General features: G+C 38.8%; 1 protein-coding gene across 23 annotated transcripts in view; it reads right to left on the reverse strand.

The window, feature by feature from the left end:
- Nucleotides 1–17,087, reverse strand: part of SETD5 (SET domain containing 5) — a 72,521-nt gene that overhangs the window by 22,109 nt on the left and 33,325 nt on the right. For 5 of the 23 annotated variants that reach the window (XR_012499858.1, XM_074344398.1, XM_074344401.1 and 2 more), the window contains 16 exons: nt 15,492–16,090; nt 14,233–14,425; nt 13,848–13,953; nt 13,313–13,521; nt 12,917–12,975; nt 12,240–12,418; nt 11,270–11,308; nt 7,979–8,221; nt 7,251–7,399; nt 6,748–6,865; nt 5,903–6,012; nt 4,755–5,001; nt 4,303–4,425; nt 3,305–3,562; nt 2,293–2,613; nt 1,637–1,879 (listed from right to left, as the gene is read on the reverse strand). Coding sequence is in view for 22 of the 23 variants with exons in the window: in XM_074344398.1 (XP_074200499.1) it covers nt 1,637–1,879; nt 2,293–2,613; nt 3,305–3,562; nt 4,303–4,425; nt 4,755–5,001; nt 5,903–6,012; nt 6,748–6,865; nt 7,251–7,399; nt 7,979–8,221; nt 11,270–11,308; nt 12,240–12,418; nt 12,917–12,975; nt 13,313–13,521; nt 13,848–13,953; nt 14,233–14,324 (2,496 nt within the window). In the remaining variant the exon portion in view is untranslated. Of the gene's footprint in view, nt 1–1,636; nt 1,880–2,292; nt 2,614–3,304; nt 3,563–4,302; nt 4,426–4,754; nt 5,002–5,902; nt 6,013–6,747; nt 6,866–7,250; nt 7,400–7,978; nt 8,222–11,269; nt 11,309–12,239; nt 12,419–12,916; nt 12,976–13,167; nt 13,209–13,312; nt 13,522–13,847; nt 13,954–14,232; nt 14,426–15,491; nt 16,091–17,087 lie in introns of those variants that run through there. The other 18 variants (XM_074344411.1, XM_074344406.1, XM_074344402.1 and 15 more) reach the window with 13 other exon arrangements.

The following is a 17,087-nucleotide window of genomic DNA, read 5'->3' on the forward strand; positions in this document are numbered from 1 at the left end:
CTCTAATTGTTTAATACTATGAAAATGTAGTTGAGATTTTGAGCTGTTACTCTTAATGAGGGACTGAGCTAAGTACAATAGGAAGATTAGTTCTGCATGCCATACCAGAGTTAATGCAACTCTCCAATTATTACAGAATAAGGCTAATCATAATGCTCATTAAATGGCAAATACTTTTTTTTTCTTCTCAGATAATCTCTAAGATCCAGGATAAGGGACTTAGTGGAATAAAGTATCTTCAGAGACCCAACCCTCCTTTATCATTCGGGCAAATTTCCAGACTTACTTTTGTCTTAAGATAGCTGTCATTGTTTTCATTTCTAAACCCTGAAAGTTAGTCATGTTATGCCATTATACACAAGCCCTTTCAGCAAGTATCTCACGGTCATATTTCTCTTTAGGATTCATTCAACTTGGGAATTTTCCCCAAATAAACCAGTATGTGACTCAAATACTTAGGTAAGATGTGCAATTAGGAAGACTTTCTTCAGTGTTTGCTGCTCATTCAGTGTAGTGCCCTTCCTTTGTGCACAGATCCCTGCTGCCCTCCTCCCCCTCCATATCCCACACCATTTTGGCTCATCTTTCATGCCCCCCTCCCCCCAAGAAATAATATCTGCTCTTTGGGAGAAGAGAAAAGCTTTAAGTTTGGAGGAGTCAGGGAAGACCTGCCTGGAGTTGGAGACTTCATCACATCAAATAATCTACATGCAGCATCCTCATGTACGTGATGCCAGTGGAGGAGGGCAATGGCAGACACTGAGGAAGGCAGCCTGAATCCAGATCTGAGGATAAGAGAAAAGGGTGTTCCAGGGAACAGACTCTACCTCAAAGGAAGACCAAATGAAATGATGTCCTATACTTTTAGAAATACAAAAATGACATTATAGGTCTGAGGGAGTGATCGATTCTTGAGAGACACCTTTGGAAAATATGCGGACTTCTGGGAATTAGGAAAGAGCATTCCAAAAACAAACCACCATCAAATACTACTGCCACTAGATCCAAAAACAAAATATAACTAGAGAGAGGAGAGAGAGGCAGAGAGAGGGGTGGGGGGGATTTTACAGTGAGTTCCAAAGTACTAGGGAATAAACAAATGGTCCAACTTGTCATTTGATCAAGGAACAGAAACTATGCTGATGGTAATAGGATTTTTCTTCTGCTCTCATTCAAATGATAACAGCGAATGAATTAATTCAAAACACAATTTGATCATTTTTAAACCCGTGTAACAGGGCTCTAGAGCACCTGGGGCCCAATCTCACTCAATAATCACAAATGGACATGTTAACCAATACACAAGAGCACAAACAGAATGTCCCTCCCTACCCAGTCACCAACTGCTATGTGTTCTCAACTCAGTAACCGCAAGGGCTCGCAGAAAAGACAACAGTGAATACTCACAAACTGAGCACCAGAAATGCAGCATACATCCCACCTTAGTCTCACCGACTCTGGATGCATCAGCATTCGTGGCTGAACAACTAACTCATTATAAACTGACAAAGGCAGAGTGTGGCTATCTAGAGAATGTGTTAGATACGTCATGATTACAGGCACTCTAGGTTAAAAAGAAAAAACAAACAAAATCCCCCCCCCAAACCAAAAAACAACCATGTAAACACAGACATACCTTTTTACAGGAGCTGAATGTGCCATCAGGCAGAAGCGGCCTTCGACGCCTCTCAGGGATAAAGGGCGAGCCAAAGCGAATGTAGTGTTTGGGGGTGGTGCAAATTAACGGGGAATGGATAAGACCGGGTAACATGTTCAGGGTCGTTGCCAGTACAGTTGGGTCCGTGGTGATACGTAAAGGGCACTCAACAGGGCATTCTTGCTTCTCTGCTTTGTCATTCAACCATTCTGTAACTAGATACTAAGGTAAAAAAAGAGATTGTCAGTTGATGCTGCAGATGTAAAAGTCAGGGGTAGCAGTGTGGCTCATGAAGACAAACCTCATCTAGAAACTAGGACAGAGGTAGATTCCGCAGCTGCAGAGTATGAACTGTGCACTCAGAGCACAAGCATATCTTCTTTCACCCTCTCCATGACCACTACAGGAGGAATACTTTCAGCTAGCAGCAATTTAAACTCTGCCTAAAAACTATGGGAACAAAAGTAAGGTAGCGGGATGGCCTTAGCCCTACGCATCTAAGCATTTTATCTAAAACTTTCAGTCTAATAATACATAAGACTACTTGTTTTTCTTCTGGAGATTACAGGTCCTTTCACTTTACTAAGCCATAGCCTTCGCCATACGATACTTATGAAGATGTATTTGTAACTTACCTTTTTGGTTTTGGGGTATTTAGATGCAGCACGGTTGACGTGGGATCCAGTAACTGATACCACAGTTGGGTCAGACCCTGTTAATTGTCTGTTTTCTCCTGAACTGTCTGTGTTTCCAGCTTCAGTAGGAGTTACTGAGCTGTTATTTCCTCCCTCTTCCAAGGCAGCTTGTGACAACTCTGCCTGCTGTGCAATGGCCTGTTTCTGACGCTTTAGTCTTTGGGCTGAACTGGTCCGGTACCGAGAAATTCGACTCTTCGGTCGGGGCCTAGAGGGCTTTGCTGGAGGTGGTTTGGGGACTGGCTTTTCTGCAGCAACATCCTGTAACAAGAGCAAAGTTAATGGCTTACCAGAAATTTTTTAACACCAACATTCTACCCAGTTTCCTATTCACTTTCAGCATTTTGAGTATTTACTGGTGAAAAAAGTGACCATTTAAAAACATTAATTTCAGGTGTAATCCTTACAAAAATTTATACATTTAAATAAGCTAAAGAGGCTATAGGAAGATGTCTCAGTTATTTTTTTTCTAGTAAGTATTCATAAAACAGGTCAAAAGTCAGTTGAAAGTTGCCACCTAATTTTAGGGTTCTTAGCAGGGAAGATTAATTCTTCTCTTTTTTTCCCCCAGACACTAAGGTTTTAGCTTAAGGTTTAGAATTCATGGCCAGCGTAGGTAGGAAAAGGGAAGATTAGTTAATTCTGAGAATCATATGAAAGGTCAGGTGCGTAACTGTGCTACACAGAGGGCCATAGAGAAGCCAAATGATTTTTATGAACTCACCACCAACAATTTATCTGGCAGAAACAGTGAAAGTTCCATTATAGTCTGAAAGTCTCTAGTCATTCAAATTATGTCTCCCTAAATCTAACATATCAGATGACTGAAAATAGCCTTGTTTATTACAATATAAGGCAAAGCCAAAAATGCTGATTCTGATCATTCCAAAATATAGGTAACTGACATTAGCAAAATGAAGAGCGTCTAAGGCCTAGAGTCTTTTCACCTTACCCCTGCTTGGGAAGACCTCCGGGTGTTCACTCCAACAGTCTGTGGGGTGCTTGGGATGACAATATTTGAAGCAGGGTTGCTAACTTCAGGTTCAGGGACTTCAGTTTTTGTCTCCTCTCCCACAGGAGTCTCTGAGGTGGTGGTAGTGACCTCTATGTCAGAGCTGCTTTGTTCCAAGGGCTGATCCCGCCGCTTCTTTCTTTTCTCTAAGTTTTCGAAAGCATGCATGATGGCTTCAACCTTCCTATCTTCCCGGGTCTAAAAAGGAACATTAGCATAGAAGGAAGCCTCAGTTAGGAGAAGGGAAGTTTTTCAGAAGTATTATTAACAGAAATTTATAGACATCTATAGAAACTACCAGTAAGATAATACATATATCTTGGGGAATATAACATAAAAACTAAAAATGTTTCATTTTAAATGTTGGAAAGAGTTGTGAAGGATGGCAAGGTCGAACCCAAACTTGCCAAAAAAGTTCATCTATTTTGAAACTTTTTAATACAAAAGAAAAACAGCCATCAATACCAATTCTTCTCTGTACTTTCAGGGTTCAAAAAAAGCCAAGTAGATTTTCTTGAACAACTTCTCAGGGGCAGAAATAAACAACTGGTTTTTGCCACAAACTAGAATTTCTGACTCCATATGACTGAAGGTTTTTTTCTTTTAGATGTCAAAATTCGTGTAAACTTATGAAGTTTCTAAGTGAGAGCAAGTAGCCCAAACATTTTGTTCTGACAAGATTTTTTTTGGAAACCAGATTGTTAGTAAGAAACCTCTTAAAGCCATCATGAGATAATGGCCACTAGAGAGTAACGTGCGTGCGCGTGTAAAAACTGTAATGAAATCTACTTTATAGAAAAAGGCCAAGTTGTAACCTAGAGGTGATGGTATAGTATCTCACAGAAGAAATGAGATGATACAAATTCAGAATAGAAGGGGTTCACATGCTGTAGGTAGCAGGAATCAGCAGAAACAAAAGGATGTTAGAAGGTACCCACCCTCCTGCCATGAGCTGGGTTCTCTTGGTCATCTGTAACCTCTTCTTTCTCCTCTTCTGCTTTTTCTTCTGGATTGTCTATTTCCTTTAAGACAGAGGCACCACTCAGCTGTACTCTTAAGCTCTAGAAAAAATCAATCCCTATTTTTTTCTGGTAGCTTAAAACTCTCTAGAACCAACTTCTAGTGCTTTATAGTTACTCATGGGGGGGCCACATGGTAAACACAGATGGTAAATCCCATTCTCTAGACTGATACCTGGAAAGTACCTGAAAGGATGTTCTTGACAGTGTATTAAAAAAATAGAGAATAATGAATGCACACCCACCTTGATATGAAGGGTATTAAGTGTTACTATAGATTCCCTATATAAAACAGCATGTGGCAACCCAGCATCCTCTTCACTTGGAGAGGATCAACACCATAGCAACACCCTTTGACCAGGGGAGATTACCTCATGGTCGCTGGATACAGTTACTTTCTCAGGAATTTGCTCTGGTTGCTGGCTGTTTTCTTCAGGAGGCTCATTCTGCTGCTCCATCTCTAGTTCTTTCCGTCGTGCTTTTCTCCGTCTTGTTTCTGCTCCGACGGTGGGCAGGCTTGGAGGAGGTGGGAGCGGAGGGTCTGCAGCATTGGGATTCCTTTTCTGTATAGGGCAATTCCGGTTCCCCTTGTGACATGCACAGTCCACTTTATAATTACTGCTCCAAAGAAACAACCAAAAGTGCCTGTCTCAGTACCCTTGAAAATCAGTTATATTAGCCATTCATTCTCTTGAAATATCAGGATAGTAATTTCCTCTGATATTATCTTTGAATAAGTTAAACAGATATATTAGAGTCCTATGAATACTTTCAATATTCTATGTTTCTCCTTATAAACTCAGCTCTTCTATATATGGTCAGTGGAAAGGAAAAAAAAATCCCCACTAAATTCAATTCTCCCAACTGTCTTTATGCTATTTAGTGGGCAGTGAATCAGTGATCAGAGTCTGCAGTGGCTGTACTTATCTCATATCTATCTTTACCATGTCCTCACTCTTGCCTACTGATTCCCTACTTAATATTAGTAACTTTTCTTCTTGCACTTGTGCAGAAAATCAACTTGCCACATAACCCTTTTTGCCTAAACAGGAAAAAAGCATCCATTTTACAAAACCAATCACACAATCGGCTATGGCTTGCTACCTGTTTTTCTGCATCGTCATACAATGCTAGCTTACACGATTTAAGTGGATGGGGTGAATCTTTAAATCCTCATTCCATATGATTTATTTACGGCACAAGTGCTATGTAATAACAGATGCTCCTGCAATTTCTAGAAGTGTCTCATACATACCCTTTTAGTTATTCTTGCTACACAGAGGCATAAGCCAAATGGTTAGGAGACTGGTGAGCAGTATCACACTGTAAACCTATGTCTCTGAAAAAAGACCTCAGTCTCTTCTTCCTCCACTATTTCTAGGCAGCAAATGCATTACTCGTGGAAAGATTAGGCAGAAAAAAAAGAGAAGGAAATGGCAAGGAATAAAAGCCGACTTAATGGAATGCTTAATGTATAAGAAAAGGCCATTCATGTCAGGAAAAGCTGTGGCAGTCTTACCAGTTACTGTACTCATAATCAAACGCTATGGTGACCTCGGCGTCCTTGGTGATGGCAGACACAGCATAAATACACAGGTGAATCATACCATCTGCAATCATGTGTCGCACCTGTGGGAACAGGCGCATGGTTATTTATGGTTTATCATAAAGACCAGGAACTTTCACAAAAGGGAAAAAAACCTTTCACCCAAATATTTCCCACTTAGAGTCATGGTAGTCTGCTATTTAACTCTATCAATTCATTTTTAACTTTCATATAATAATAGTTTGAAAATTTATGATACTTCTTGAAATAAATGGGGAAATCTTGAGACATTAGCAATCAGAGTAAGATCACTGCTCTGTTTTCAGGAGCACCAGAGAACTAAAATTCCTTGGTCTGTAATGAAAGCTCTGTGGATTGTCATGCTGCATTTGATGTGGTTGCAGTCATTATGCACTGAGTAATGAACTCTAGAAACGTCTAGAATCTCTCTTATAATTCTATTACCTAAAATGTAAAAAACCACAACCACACATCTTACTTTTGGCCCAATGATATCATCTTCTTTTACACAGCAATTCTTTAATACTACCTCATTGACTTCTTATCCAGTCTAGCTGTTTCTCTTTAGCAAATGCTAACTTGCTTTTTTCCCTTTCTACTTCCTCTAAAGAAAACCCATTTCTTACCCCCATCATATCAGAATAAAATTATCATATTTTTGTTTTTTATCTCTTACAATGAAAGATGATAACCATTATCTACAGACCTTAATCTGGGTGAAGTTTTCAGACTGCTTCTTCAGTTGACTTGTCCTTTTAGTGGTTCCGTTCAAAGAGAAGTTGCTACAGAAATCTTACCTCTGCATTTGGTGTACACGATCTTCTGATGAACCGAGCATCATTACCGAAAGTACGTGCATCCACACACATCTCTACACCATTGAATTTTGAGTAGAAGAGCACAAAGGGGTATGGTCTAGGGATATAATTAAAATTCCTGTAATTCTCAACACAAATAAACAGGCCACCCCATGATTTCAAATATGAAGCATATGCTGACAGAAACAGCAGCAGTCCTTTGCAATGCCTAAACTTGGAAAATATCACAAGCTTGTCTGCTTTTGATTAAAGAACAAGCACAAAGCAAGGAATGCTTGGCTTGGAAAGGAATCACCGCCACTTTACATATTAAACAATTTGCAGATTTACTTGTACTTCTTTACAAATCGCAGGCAGGCATGAGCTTATCTGAGCTGTAATCTTTTCCCCCAAGAGAATTCTATCAACCTGGATGGTTTTTTGCACCCATACTGCTTAATCAGACCCACTTTAGCCCTAAGCTCAATGAATGATGTTCTTACTTTTTGAAGAAATGCCCATTGACCTCAAACTGCTGCCGTAACATGACTTTGCCTCGATACTCTATTATAAGAGTGTCCAAAGCCAAATCTCTTGCAGCCCTCAGGATCTTCCGGTGCTTCTGAACACGAGTGACTCTTCCCAACTGTAGCTGAGCAAAACCAGAATATTAACATTAGATAATATCAACAGCAGCTTAGTGGACATTTAAAATATTTCCTAATTGAGGAAAAGGCATCAATATTACTGGGTTTTATTTGTAAGTTATTTAGCTCAATGATCAGACATTTTAAAATTTGACAAAACTTTAGTTTTTCTAGGAAACAGGCTCCATCTAGTAAAACTGTTACCTCTACAACCCCCAGGCAAGAAAAAGAAAAAAATCAAAGAAAAATGTATGATTAAGATTTTAGTGGCTCTAGTTTTTATGTAAGAATCAGAAAGTACTAGCTAAGCTTTCTATTAATCTTATTAATGCCCACTGAGACTGTATAAAATTTCCTAATTTATCTATTTTTATTAATAAAGATATATAGTTTAAAAATATGTATCTGAACAGTTTCTAGTTACTATAATCTGCTTTTGGTTAAAGATGCTGAATAGCTGGCTAACTCATTATTCTAAGGCCTTATACATTTGAAAGAAACATTGATTCCAAAATATGTCCTCTTCCTGGGTTTTTAAAATCTCAACTACTTATTTAAAGAGTCTTTAACCCTTTGATCCTTACCTGCATTTGGGAACCAATAACTGTATTATTACAGGCCAATTCAGTCTTATTAATAGTGTCTAAAATAGCAGGTTTGCCCACAAACTCCTTGCTAGAATGTAGATGTTGTTCAAGGGCGTTCTGTACATCTGCACTATATTGATTAGTGAAGGCTTCTTCATACTGATCAGTCCATAGTCTTATCCGATTTTCCCATCCTTCAGTTGTATTCTCATCTAAATTCTGTGCTTCAGAAGGAGAATTCTGTAGAGAACAAAGGTCAAGTAGGTTAGGAGAGTCCATGCATAAAAATGGGAGGAAAAAAACAGGCTGAGTTTCAAGAAAATTTGTTTTCACTTGGCAGTGGTGTGGCATAAAAGAGTAATGGCCTGGGAGTCAGGATCTGGCTTCTATTATGGTTTAGTTAGCAATGAGCTGTGAGGCTCAGTTTCCTCATTTATAAAGTGAGAAATTAATTTAAATTGCAATTCCATCCTATCACTGTGATTTTATGACCACTTTTAAGTCATAAAAATGAAGCTTATCAAAAGAATGACATCAAGTTCATAAGAAATCTTCATAAAAATGAACAATAGAGGCACTTCAAAATATCACATTGCTTAGATTTCAATACTTATCAAACATCAGTATGCCAGCTCAAACTGGGATAGTTTTACTACTCTCCAGGACAGTTTTTCTATGTGACTTGCCTCCTATAGAAAAAGTTATCACTTTGGAGTGTATCTTTCTAGCACTCTATTTGACAATTTAAAACAGCCACACTCTGAAGAGGTGAGGTTGGGGGAGAGGCATGGGTAGGTGGAATGTAGGAAATGCTGAGAGGTACTCTGCTATACTTCTCTAGCAAAACCACTGTCCTCTGTGACAGTACAGTACTGAGGAAAGGTTCTTATATCTCAGCAACAGCAACCTAAACAGACAGTTTTACATGTGCTTGAGCAACACACACACAGCTTAAGCACATGTTCTCCTCTGTGGTGTTCAAGACTTAAGGTGTCATCAGAAAACAAAACAAACACTGACAGTGATAATGTCATACTAGCGATGACGAGAAGGAAAAGGCACTAGAGTACCAAAGCTATCTGCAAATTCATGTCAACTCTAAACTTGCAAAGACAGGTATAAGAAAATCAAACGTTACTTTCCATGAATGAATGATAGAGAAAACATTTATAGCCATTATGACAACTGCTTTCTTTCACTTTTGTGTCATTAGTTTTGATTGACTGTTGTCTACTATCCTTTCCCCAAGAAACAGGGAAATGGAAGGAAAAAATTAACAACACAATTAACACTTTTCCCCACATTTATCACTGGAGTCCAAAAGGACAAACAATAAACAAAGGGGTCTAAGAAACACCTAAGGTCAGCACACTGAGAACAGAATACCACCTGCTTGAGGTGTTAGCAGCAGCTGAGCAAAAGGGAAGCACAAAACCTGAGACTTAAGGGTGCCTATAAGACTGAGGATTAGGGGTGTCCGAACAGTATTCCCAGGTTTAAGCATCTAGTAGTGATACTAGACTTATGACATGTTAAACTTAATGCATAGTGGAAGCCTTTGCCATACTTTTAACTATTGTTCACTAACGTAACTCTGTCTACTCTGCTATTCCATTCTTCTGGGTACTGGAGACCCCATCTCAATGGGTTAAGAGCAATGGTTATCAACCGGAGGTGATTCTGCCATCAAGGAGACACTTAATTATGAAGTTATCTTTGATTATCACACCTGGGTGTGTATTACTGGCACCCAGTGGGTAAATGCCAGGGATGCTGCTACACAGCCTAGACTAATGCAAAAGATAACCCTGCACCCTACAAAGAATTATTTGGTTCAAAATAAAGTGTCAAGATTAAGAAACTGGGTTCAAAGCAGTCTCTATTATTCTCCAGCAGGGAAGTTACTTTGGGATTAAAAATCAAATAACAGATTCTTCCCATTCTTATGGCTCCTGATTTTTTTGTGGAGTTCCTACTAATAATTACTGAGTACAAAATTTATAAATCAACTTAGAATCCTGATGAGAATCAAAATAAACCAACTAGTATTTTTCTGTTATCTAAATTTTAACATGCTTATGGGGCTATCTGTCAACATCTCAAAACTGTAAGCAATATATGGGGTTTACATACAGTTTTCTGGGAGAGCCAGTCAATAGCTTTCAAAAGGTTTCAAATCTTTGGAGGCAAGTTACACTATTTAGCTGATAAAAGGAAAAGGGGCTTACTTAACAGCTGGGATCAGGAATAGGTCTGCCCCATAAATCTATTTAAGCAAATGGCCCCTTACAGGAGACAGATGCAGCAAAGAAATAATTATGTTCAAGACACCCCAGGATTCTGATGGTTTTGGGCTCTAAGTCCTCTCCCATCTCTTAAAACATGTACAGATCTATTTATAAGTATATGCAATGTAAGGTCTTTAATTTTAGATAAAGTGCCACCTATGTTCTTTTTAACATCAGACATTTACACATTTAGGCATATGAATACCAACAGAATTAGAATTAGACCTTAATTCTAATTAAATTCTTTGAAGCCATAAGTGATGTTTTGGGAAGTATGCTGTCCTCATATATATATACACACACATAGGTAAAAGAAAATTCCAGACAGTATATTCAAATCTCCTTTGGGCAGACTCTTTTTTACCACCTAGTAACTAAAAGTCCTTTTAAACCACTGCACATAATTTCTCTGTCCTGCAACCATTATCCAAAATCATGTCTCATAAGCTCTTTTATTTGATAACTGAAGAAAAGAACCACACTAGCATCACCTGATGCTATACCAAACAGACATGCCAGGAGAAAACAGTTCAAAAATAAGTAATTCCAATAAGAATAATTCTTATCAATAATATACTTTCCTAGTGATGCAATTTATCTTTCCAATTGGTGATTTAAAAAGCCCACATGGTGTTAGGGTGGGTGAACAAGAGATCCTGTATCACCAGAAAAACTTCATGCCTGAGGTTGAGGTCAATCACAATGACGGAAAACATCAGCCTCACTTTGTTTGACAAAAAGTCACTTACCCCTGCCCCCAGAAAAGCAGCTAATGAAAAACTAATAAATGAAGGCTGATTACAGAAAGGGAAAATATTTCAGAAAATGGCCAAGAAAATCTACTTTGGAGAAAGGCTCTACGAAAACTGAATGGCAACAATTACAAACTAACGAAAAGCAGAGTCCAAGATTCCCAGACCATCAATGTCAAGAAAGAAGCTGACCAAAATGCAAGATCACAGTGAAGTAAAACACAGCATCAGGGAAGAATACCCCTTACCTTCATCCGCAAGGACTTCCGGGATCCCTCTCGAAATGCCTATCCCAAAGAGGAAAACAGCAGAACAAAACAAAACTTGGTACCAAGAATGACAGTTATACCTATCTGAAACTAAAACTAAGGCAAGAACTAGTATTCTAGTCTGTCCCCTTTTTCCTATATTGTAACAAATACAATGGAATTCCCCGTACTATTATCAAGAACAGGGGTAGCTCAAGGCCAGTGAACTCTGAGGCTAATGCCAATACTTTCCATCGTGGAGTTAAGTAATTAACAGGGAAGAGCATGCATCATTTAAGTCCTATATGCACCCCTGACACTAAAAGAAAAAGTAAACAAAAATGTTAAGTAAGGTTGCAGATTTACCAGTTTTGAAATAAGAAGGAAACAAAGACCAATCCCCTTAACAAGGGGTGGGCAAGTCACCTAGAGCAACAAAGTTGCTGTGATGGGGAAGAAAGAATACAAAACAGAAGAGGTTTCTCCTGGAGACTTTTTAGTTAAGAATAGAGGAAAAGTGACCACGACACTGAGTAAGCCTACACCATTCAAGAGATGTTTCCTGAATTTTTTTGAAACAAGGAAAAAACAATCTATCCAATGACACAAAGTGGGCATGTTCCAGGACAAGAATTTCAGACTGTGTTGTGGGGTTGAGGAGGCGGGGATGGTGGAAGCTAGGTTGGAGGCTGCAGCACACGCGGACTTGTGCCAGGTGGGGCTAGGATTTCATACCTGGGACGGGGGTTGGAGTAGAAGAAACTTTTTGCCAGTTGTGATGGTATGGAGTGGCAGAAGAGAGGTTGATCTACATGTTCATAACACAGATTAGCTGATTTTTGCAAGTAGAGCAAAAGTGGCCCTTCAAACATCTGGATCAAACTTCTAAAAAGAATTCTGGTGCATTCTCAGTTCAAAATTTGAGCTATTTCAGACATATTTCTATATAAGATACTTTTACCCTTCATACCTTGATTTTCTTCGTCTTTGGTGCTGCACGACCCTTTTCTGGACTCTTTTTCCGCTTCTTGGGTTTGGTTCTTCTAACAGTTAAGGTGATGCTTGTAGGTGTGTGCTGTGTTGCTGTATACAACACAGTGGAAGGAGAAAGCTCCTCATCCCAGCTTTCTGTTGCACTGCTATCCCCACCTGAAAAAAGGTTATTTCATAGTTCACGTTGTACAAAAAGCCTCAAATGTGGTTTAAAAGCAGCTTATTCCTTTTGATCGGGCCTATATCCAGCAAGTCATTACTTCTAGTATTAACTCTATCATCTGTAGGACATACAAGATTCTTCCTATATCACTGGAATTAAGCACACAAATCCTGTTCTACATCGCATGTATTTCTCCCCTTGTATTTAGGCCCCCAAGCTTCATTACCTCAACGCACATGTAACAGAAAAGGAACTGTTTTTGTGTATTTGTGTGTGCATGTGCTCACAAGGAACATTTTGGATGACTACAGGGCTAAAATGTTGATTCTAGATACATTTAATTCACAACAAGAGAATTACACAGTGACTTCAGTTTCATTCCATTAGAAGAGCTGGGGACCATGGGAACTTACAAGAGGGGTTCTTGGATGAATATTAAAATCACAAAATAGTATATGTCAAAATATGGGCCTAACCCATCTTCTGCTCACCTGATATGTTGTCCTGCTTCCGCCGATGAAGTCTAATAACCTTCCCCCTGCTCATTCCCCTAAAGAGGGAAAATAAACTTAAAGTAGTCCTTCCAACGCATGCAGCACATCATCGCACACATGGGAGAAGAGTCTCTGCATAAACTACCCCCTTCCTCCCACCTACCAAATGTTTCCAGGACATTAAATTTCATATCAAATTCAATAGCTTTAACATCAATCTCTCATTCCTTGTTGTCAGCAATTCTCACCTAGTGCAGAGAATTCGAGCCAAGGAGCACTAAGGAATCATCTACATTAACAAACACAAGAAAGAATACTTTGAGCTTTTCCCTACTGATAAGAAATCCTAACCCCAGCAACCCAGGCTTGGATTTAGATGGAACAGGATCTTACCTGCACTTGTCACAGTTGAGAAGGAAGCCATCCTGAGAAAGACCACAAGGACACCAGGTAGGAACAGTCTCTCCTTCAGAGTTCGGGCTGTCTCCACAGCGTTCCTCTACGGGCGACGGCAGGCCATTCAGGTCAGAACGAGGGATGATCGTCTGGACAGGGGGAGAAGCAGGAGGTGTCGGAGGAGGAGGGGCTCCGTAATTATGATCCTGAAAATAAGATTTTTTAAATCAACAGTGTCCAAACACTGGCCCCTCTCTCCCCTAAAGTGTGGTACATATGGAAAGAAAGAAGAAAGTAGTACCCTTTGTTTTTTGGCTTCAACCAGGAAAGTGATAAAACAAAATGCCAAGGTCAACTGGGACATAAAAACAAGAACAATGATGCAGGGCTAGACGTCCGCTGGAGGCAGGGAAGTGCAAAAGGGGCAACTTCATCATGCTGCATATAAACATTTCAAGAAAGTCACAATGTATAAGAATGGATTACACTCCAGGAAGATCACTGCTCTGGAGAGAAACAAATGCATACTCACAGCATAAGGCAGTCCTCGACACCCATGCCTCTGAGTGGTCCCATAATTATGAGTGGAATACACGCTCTTCTCATTAACTGCTGGACTAGCCTCCACAGATTCAGGGCTGCACAAAGGCGAAAAGCAACGCATGATAGCATAACACCTAATCTTCCCTTAAACTAAGACTTAACTTCCCATTCTAATCCCTCCTCTTTCCACAACCACCAGCCACTAGAATGAGAAAGAACTCAGTGAAACAATTTGATTAACATAACTAAGCCTATAAATAACAGCAGGAGTGTTATTAAATGTGATATGTGTGTAACATGAAGCCAGTACAGGCAGATGTCTCAAGGCAGGCACCTGGGATTCAAGGTGTCCCTAATGACAAACACAAACGTACCAGCTGAGCAGGGAGTTTCCCCTAGAGAAGCCACTCTGGGCTGGTTTAGACTCAGAACTATTCTTCTTAATTGGATCTCTTAATACTTCCATGAAACCTCACATGACATTTGCAGTGAGTGAGATGATGAAAGTGCCTTCTGCACTGCCCCAGGGACCAGGCCCTCTTCCATTCACTACCAAGACAGGATACCCTGAAGAAAGTACAGGTAAAAACAACGGCATCTTATATTTATCATACCTCTCATCTTGATGAACCCCCAACACCTTTCAAATATTAAGAGTAATAATTTCTCATCCACCAATGACATGCAAGCATATCAAGGACACAATTATTTAATAGCTGCATGGTAATACCACAGAGCTTCAGACTGATCAAAACTGTACTCAGAAGTAAACTCTAGTGACAAATAACAACAGTAGTACTGACTATCATTTTGAATGTCCATTATTTGCCAGATGCTTTATATGTATTAACTCATTTACTAAGCAACTACTAAACATGGTAAATAGTATCCCATTTTTTTCAAAAGGAGAAGTTGAGGTGGTGAGATACATGACTTCACCAAGGTCACACGCTGATAGAGTCAGGGTCTGAAACAAAGTCTGACTCCAAAGTCTGTGCTCTTTCTACTATGCCTAATTGGTTTGGAAACCAGAATAACTTTCTTCCTTTAAAGAAAATTATGTAAGATCTTAAGTAACCAGGCCTCAGTGAGACACTTGGTTTAGTATCTTTTTGTGCCCTTGCTGAGTGGAAAATAAACTGTTCAAGCACAATTTATTAATATGACAGAATTATAAATGTATTCAAATTTAAGAAGTTAATGTACGCCTTTACTTGACAGTAAAAAGGCACAGGTGGTAAAGGACAAAAATCAAGTTTTGGGGCAAAAAGAACTATAACTCTGTTTGCTAGGTACCTGGTTAGGTTTCGGAGAATTGTGAAACACAGCTAAGGAATGCAATTGTATGACTCTGCAGAACTGAATAATGGATTATCCATCACTTAAATTAACCAGCACAGGAATTCACAAATTAGAAACTCCAGAGACACATAACTCAGCTTTAGTGATTAATCAGAGTCTTTTAGGGAGTCAAATAATGAATACTGTTTGCTTCAAGTAATATGCATTTTTCCTGCTTAGAAATACACATTATACAGTACTTCGCAGGAATAAAGCACACAGTTCAACTTGGTGCAATGTCAGCTGAGAAGTGAGTGATAAAAGAAAGTTCTGAGATATGTATCCAACTCACCTAGTTATATGCTCCAAAACTGTGAGAAGGGATCTTATTAATAACAGCAAAGGTAATTTCTGGGTGAAGAAGAACTTTAGACATAGGAAAGTATTCTCTGTTAGTGAACTGCATGCATTTTATTACTTAAGAGTGTCTGCAAGATGGGAACTGGGCGGGGGATACATCAAGAATGCAGGTCAGTATTCTTGAGAAAAAGATGATCTGAACATGACTCACTGAGAGGCAATCAGCTCTGAGAATTAGGAAACAGGTGGGGTTTCCTAAACGAAACCAAAGGCAAACAAGCATTAATAAAATGAAGGTAGAATTTAGTTTCTATGATGGACAGTTAAGAGAAAGTAGTAACTACATAATATTGTTAATTTACTAGATGAACAAATATTCCAAAGAGCTGTACGTATTTTATATAAGAGAAATCACTGAACACATGGGGTGAAACATGACAGCTGTTTATTAGAAATGGATTTTTTTTTTTTGGACGGGAAAAAGGAAAGTGATATGGAATAAAAGATGGCCATGGAGATGGAGCTATGTTGGTTGTATCTTACCCATCTCCAAACTGGGTAAATATGAACATATGCACTTCATGTGCAAGTCTAGGGAATAAAAATAAAATGTATATTGTGGCAGTTAAAAGGCCATCCCAATACTTTCTAGGTAGGCAGAGCATTTCATATTCTGCTATGTGTGCCAAATACTAAAATTTAAGCTCATATCTTTTGAAAAGGAAACTTTGCAACTTCCATATTGCTTACTGAATAAATACATAGTTACATGTTGATAGATAACTATAGGATTTCCTAGGATATCCCGTGACATATAGACATATTATTTACCAGCTCTTATCTATATATTTTAAAATATGGATTAAAAATTTAGAGTGTTAGGATTGCCAACCACTTTACGCAAATGTAATTATAGCCTTTCTTCTCCTATGTTTGAACTGCTATAACAATTGGGCACATACACAGAAACCATGCTTACAACAGATACTCCATTAACTGTACTAAGAAGTAAAACAGGCAACCTACTGTTACAATACTATCTCTTGGAAAATGTCTGAAATTCATTTATGACAGGATTGTAAATTGAGAAAAACCTTTGTTTCTACTATTACATCTAGAAGTTTTCCTACAAACATACAAAAAAAAAAAAAAAGCACAATGCATACCATTGTCAGCAGATTAAAAATCCCATAAGGTAAGATCTAGGTCTTTTACTTAGTTGTGTATTTTGCCCTTCACACCAGGTTTAATCTTAAGAGTGCCCAGAACGGTGGAATATGCATGACAGTGAAATATGCATGGTGAAGCATTACAAATATCATCAGTAATTTAACACAGTGGTGCATAAGCTAATTGTTGATATTCTCTTACTTTGTAGAAATATTAAACAAGTAACTGTGTAATTAGCTATGACCACAGTATCTGAAATCTGTCTGGAGATTACTGATGAAAATGTTTCAGGAAATAGAAACACTGGAGTAAAATTTTTAGGCCAGAAGTATTTTTGTTTCTGCAATTACTTCTGGACTCCCAGCAAGATTTATGAGCAGTCAGCTCTGTACCCTGGGAAAAATACCCATTTTGAAAA

Source organism: Camelus bactrianus, chromosome 17 (assembly GCF_048773025.1).
Source record: "Camelus bactrianus isolate YW-2024 breed Bactrian camel chromosome 17, ASM4877302v1, whole genome shotgun sequence".
Lineage (NCBI taxonomy): Eukaryota > Metazoa > Chordata > Mammalia > Artiodactyla > Camelidae > Camelus > Camelus bactrianus.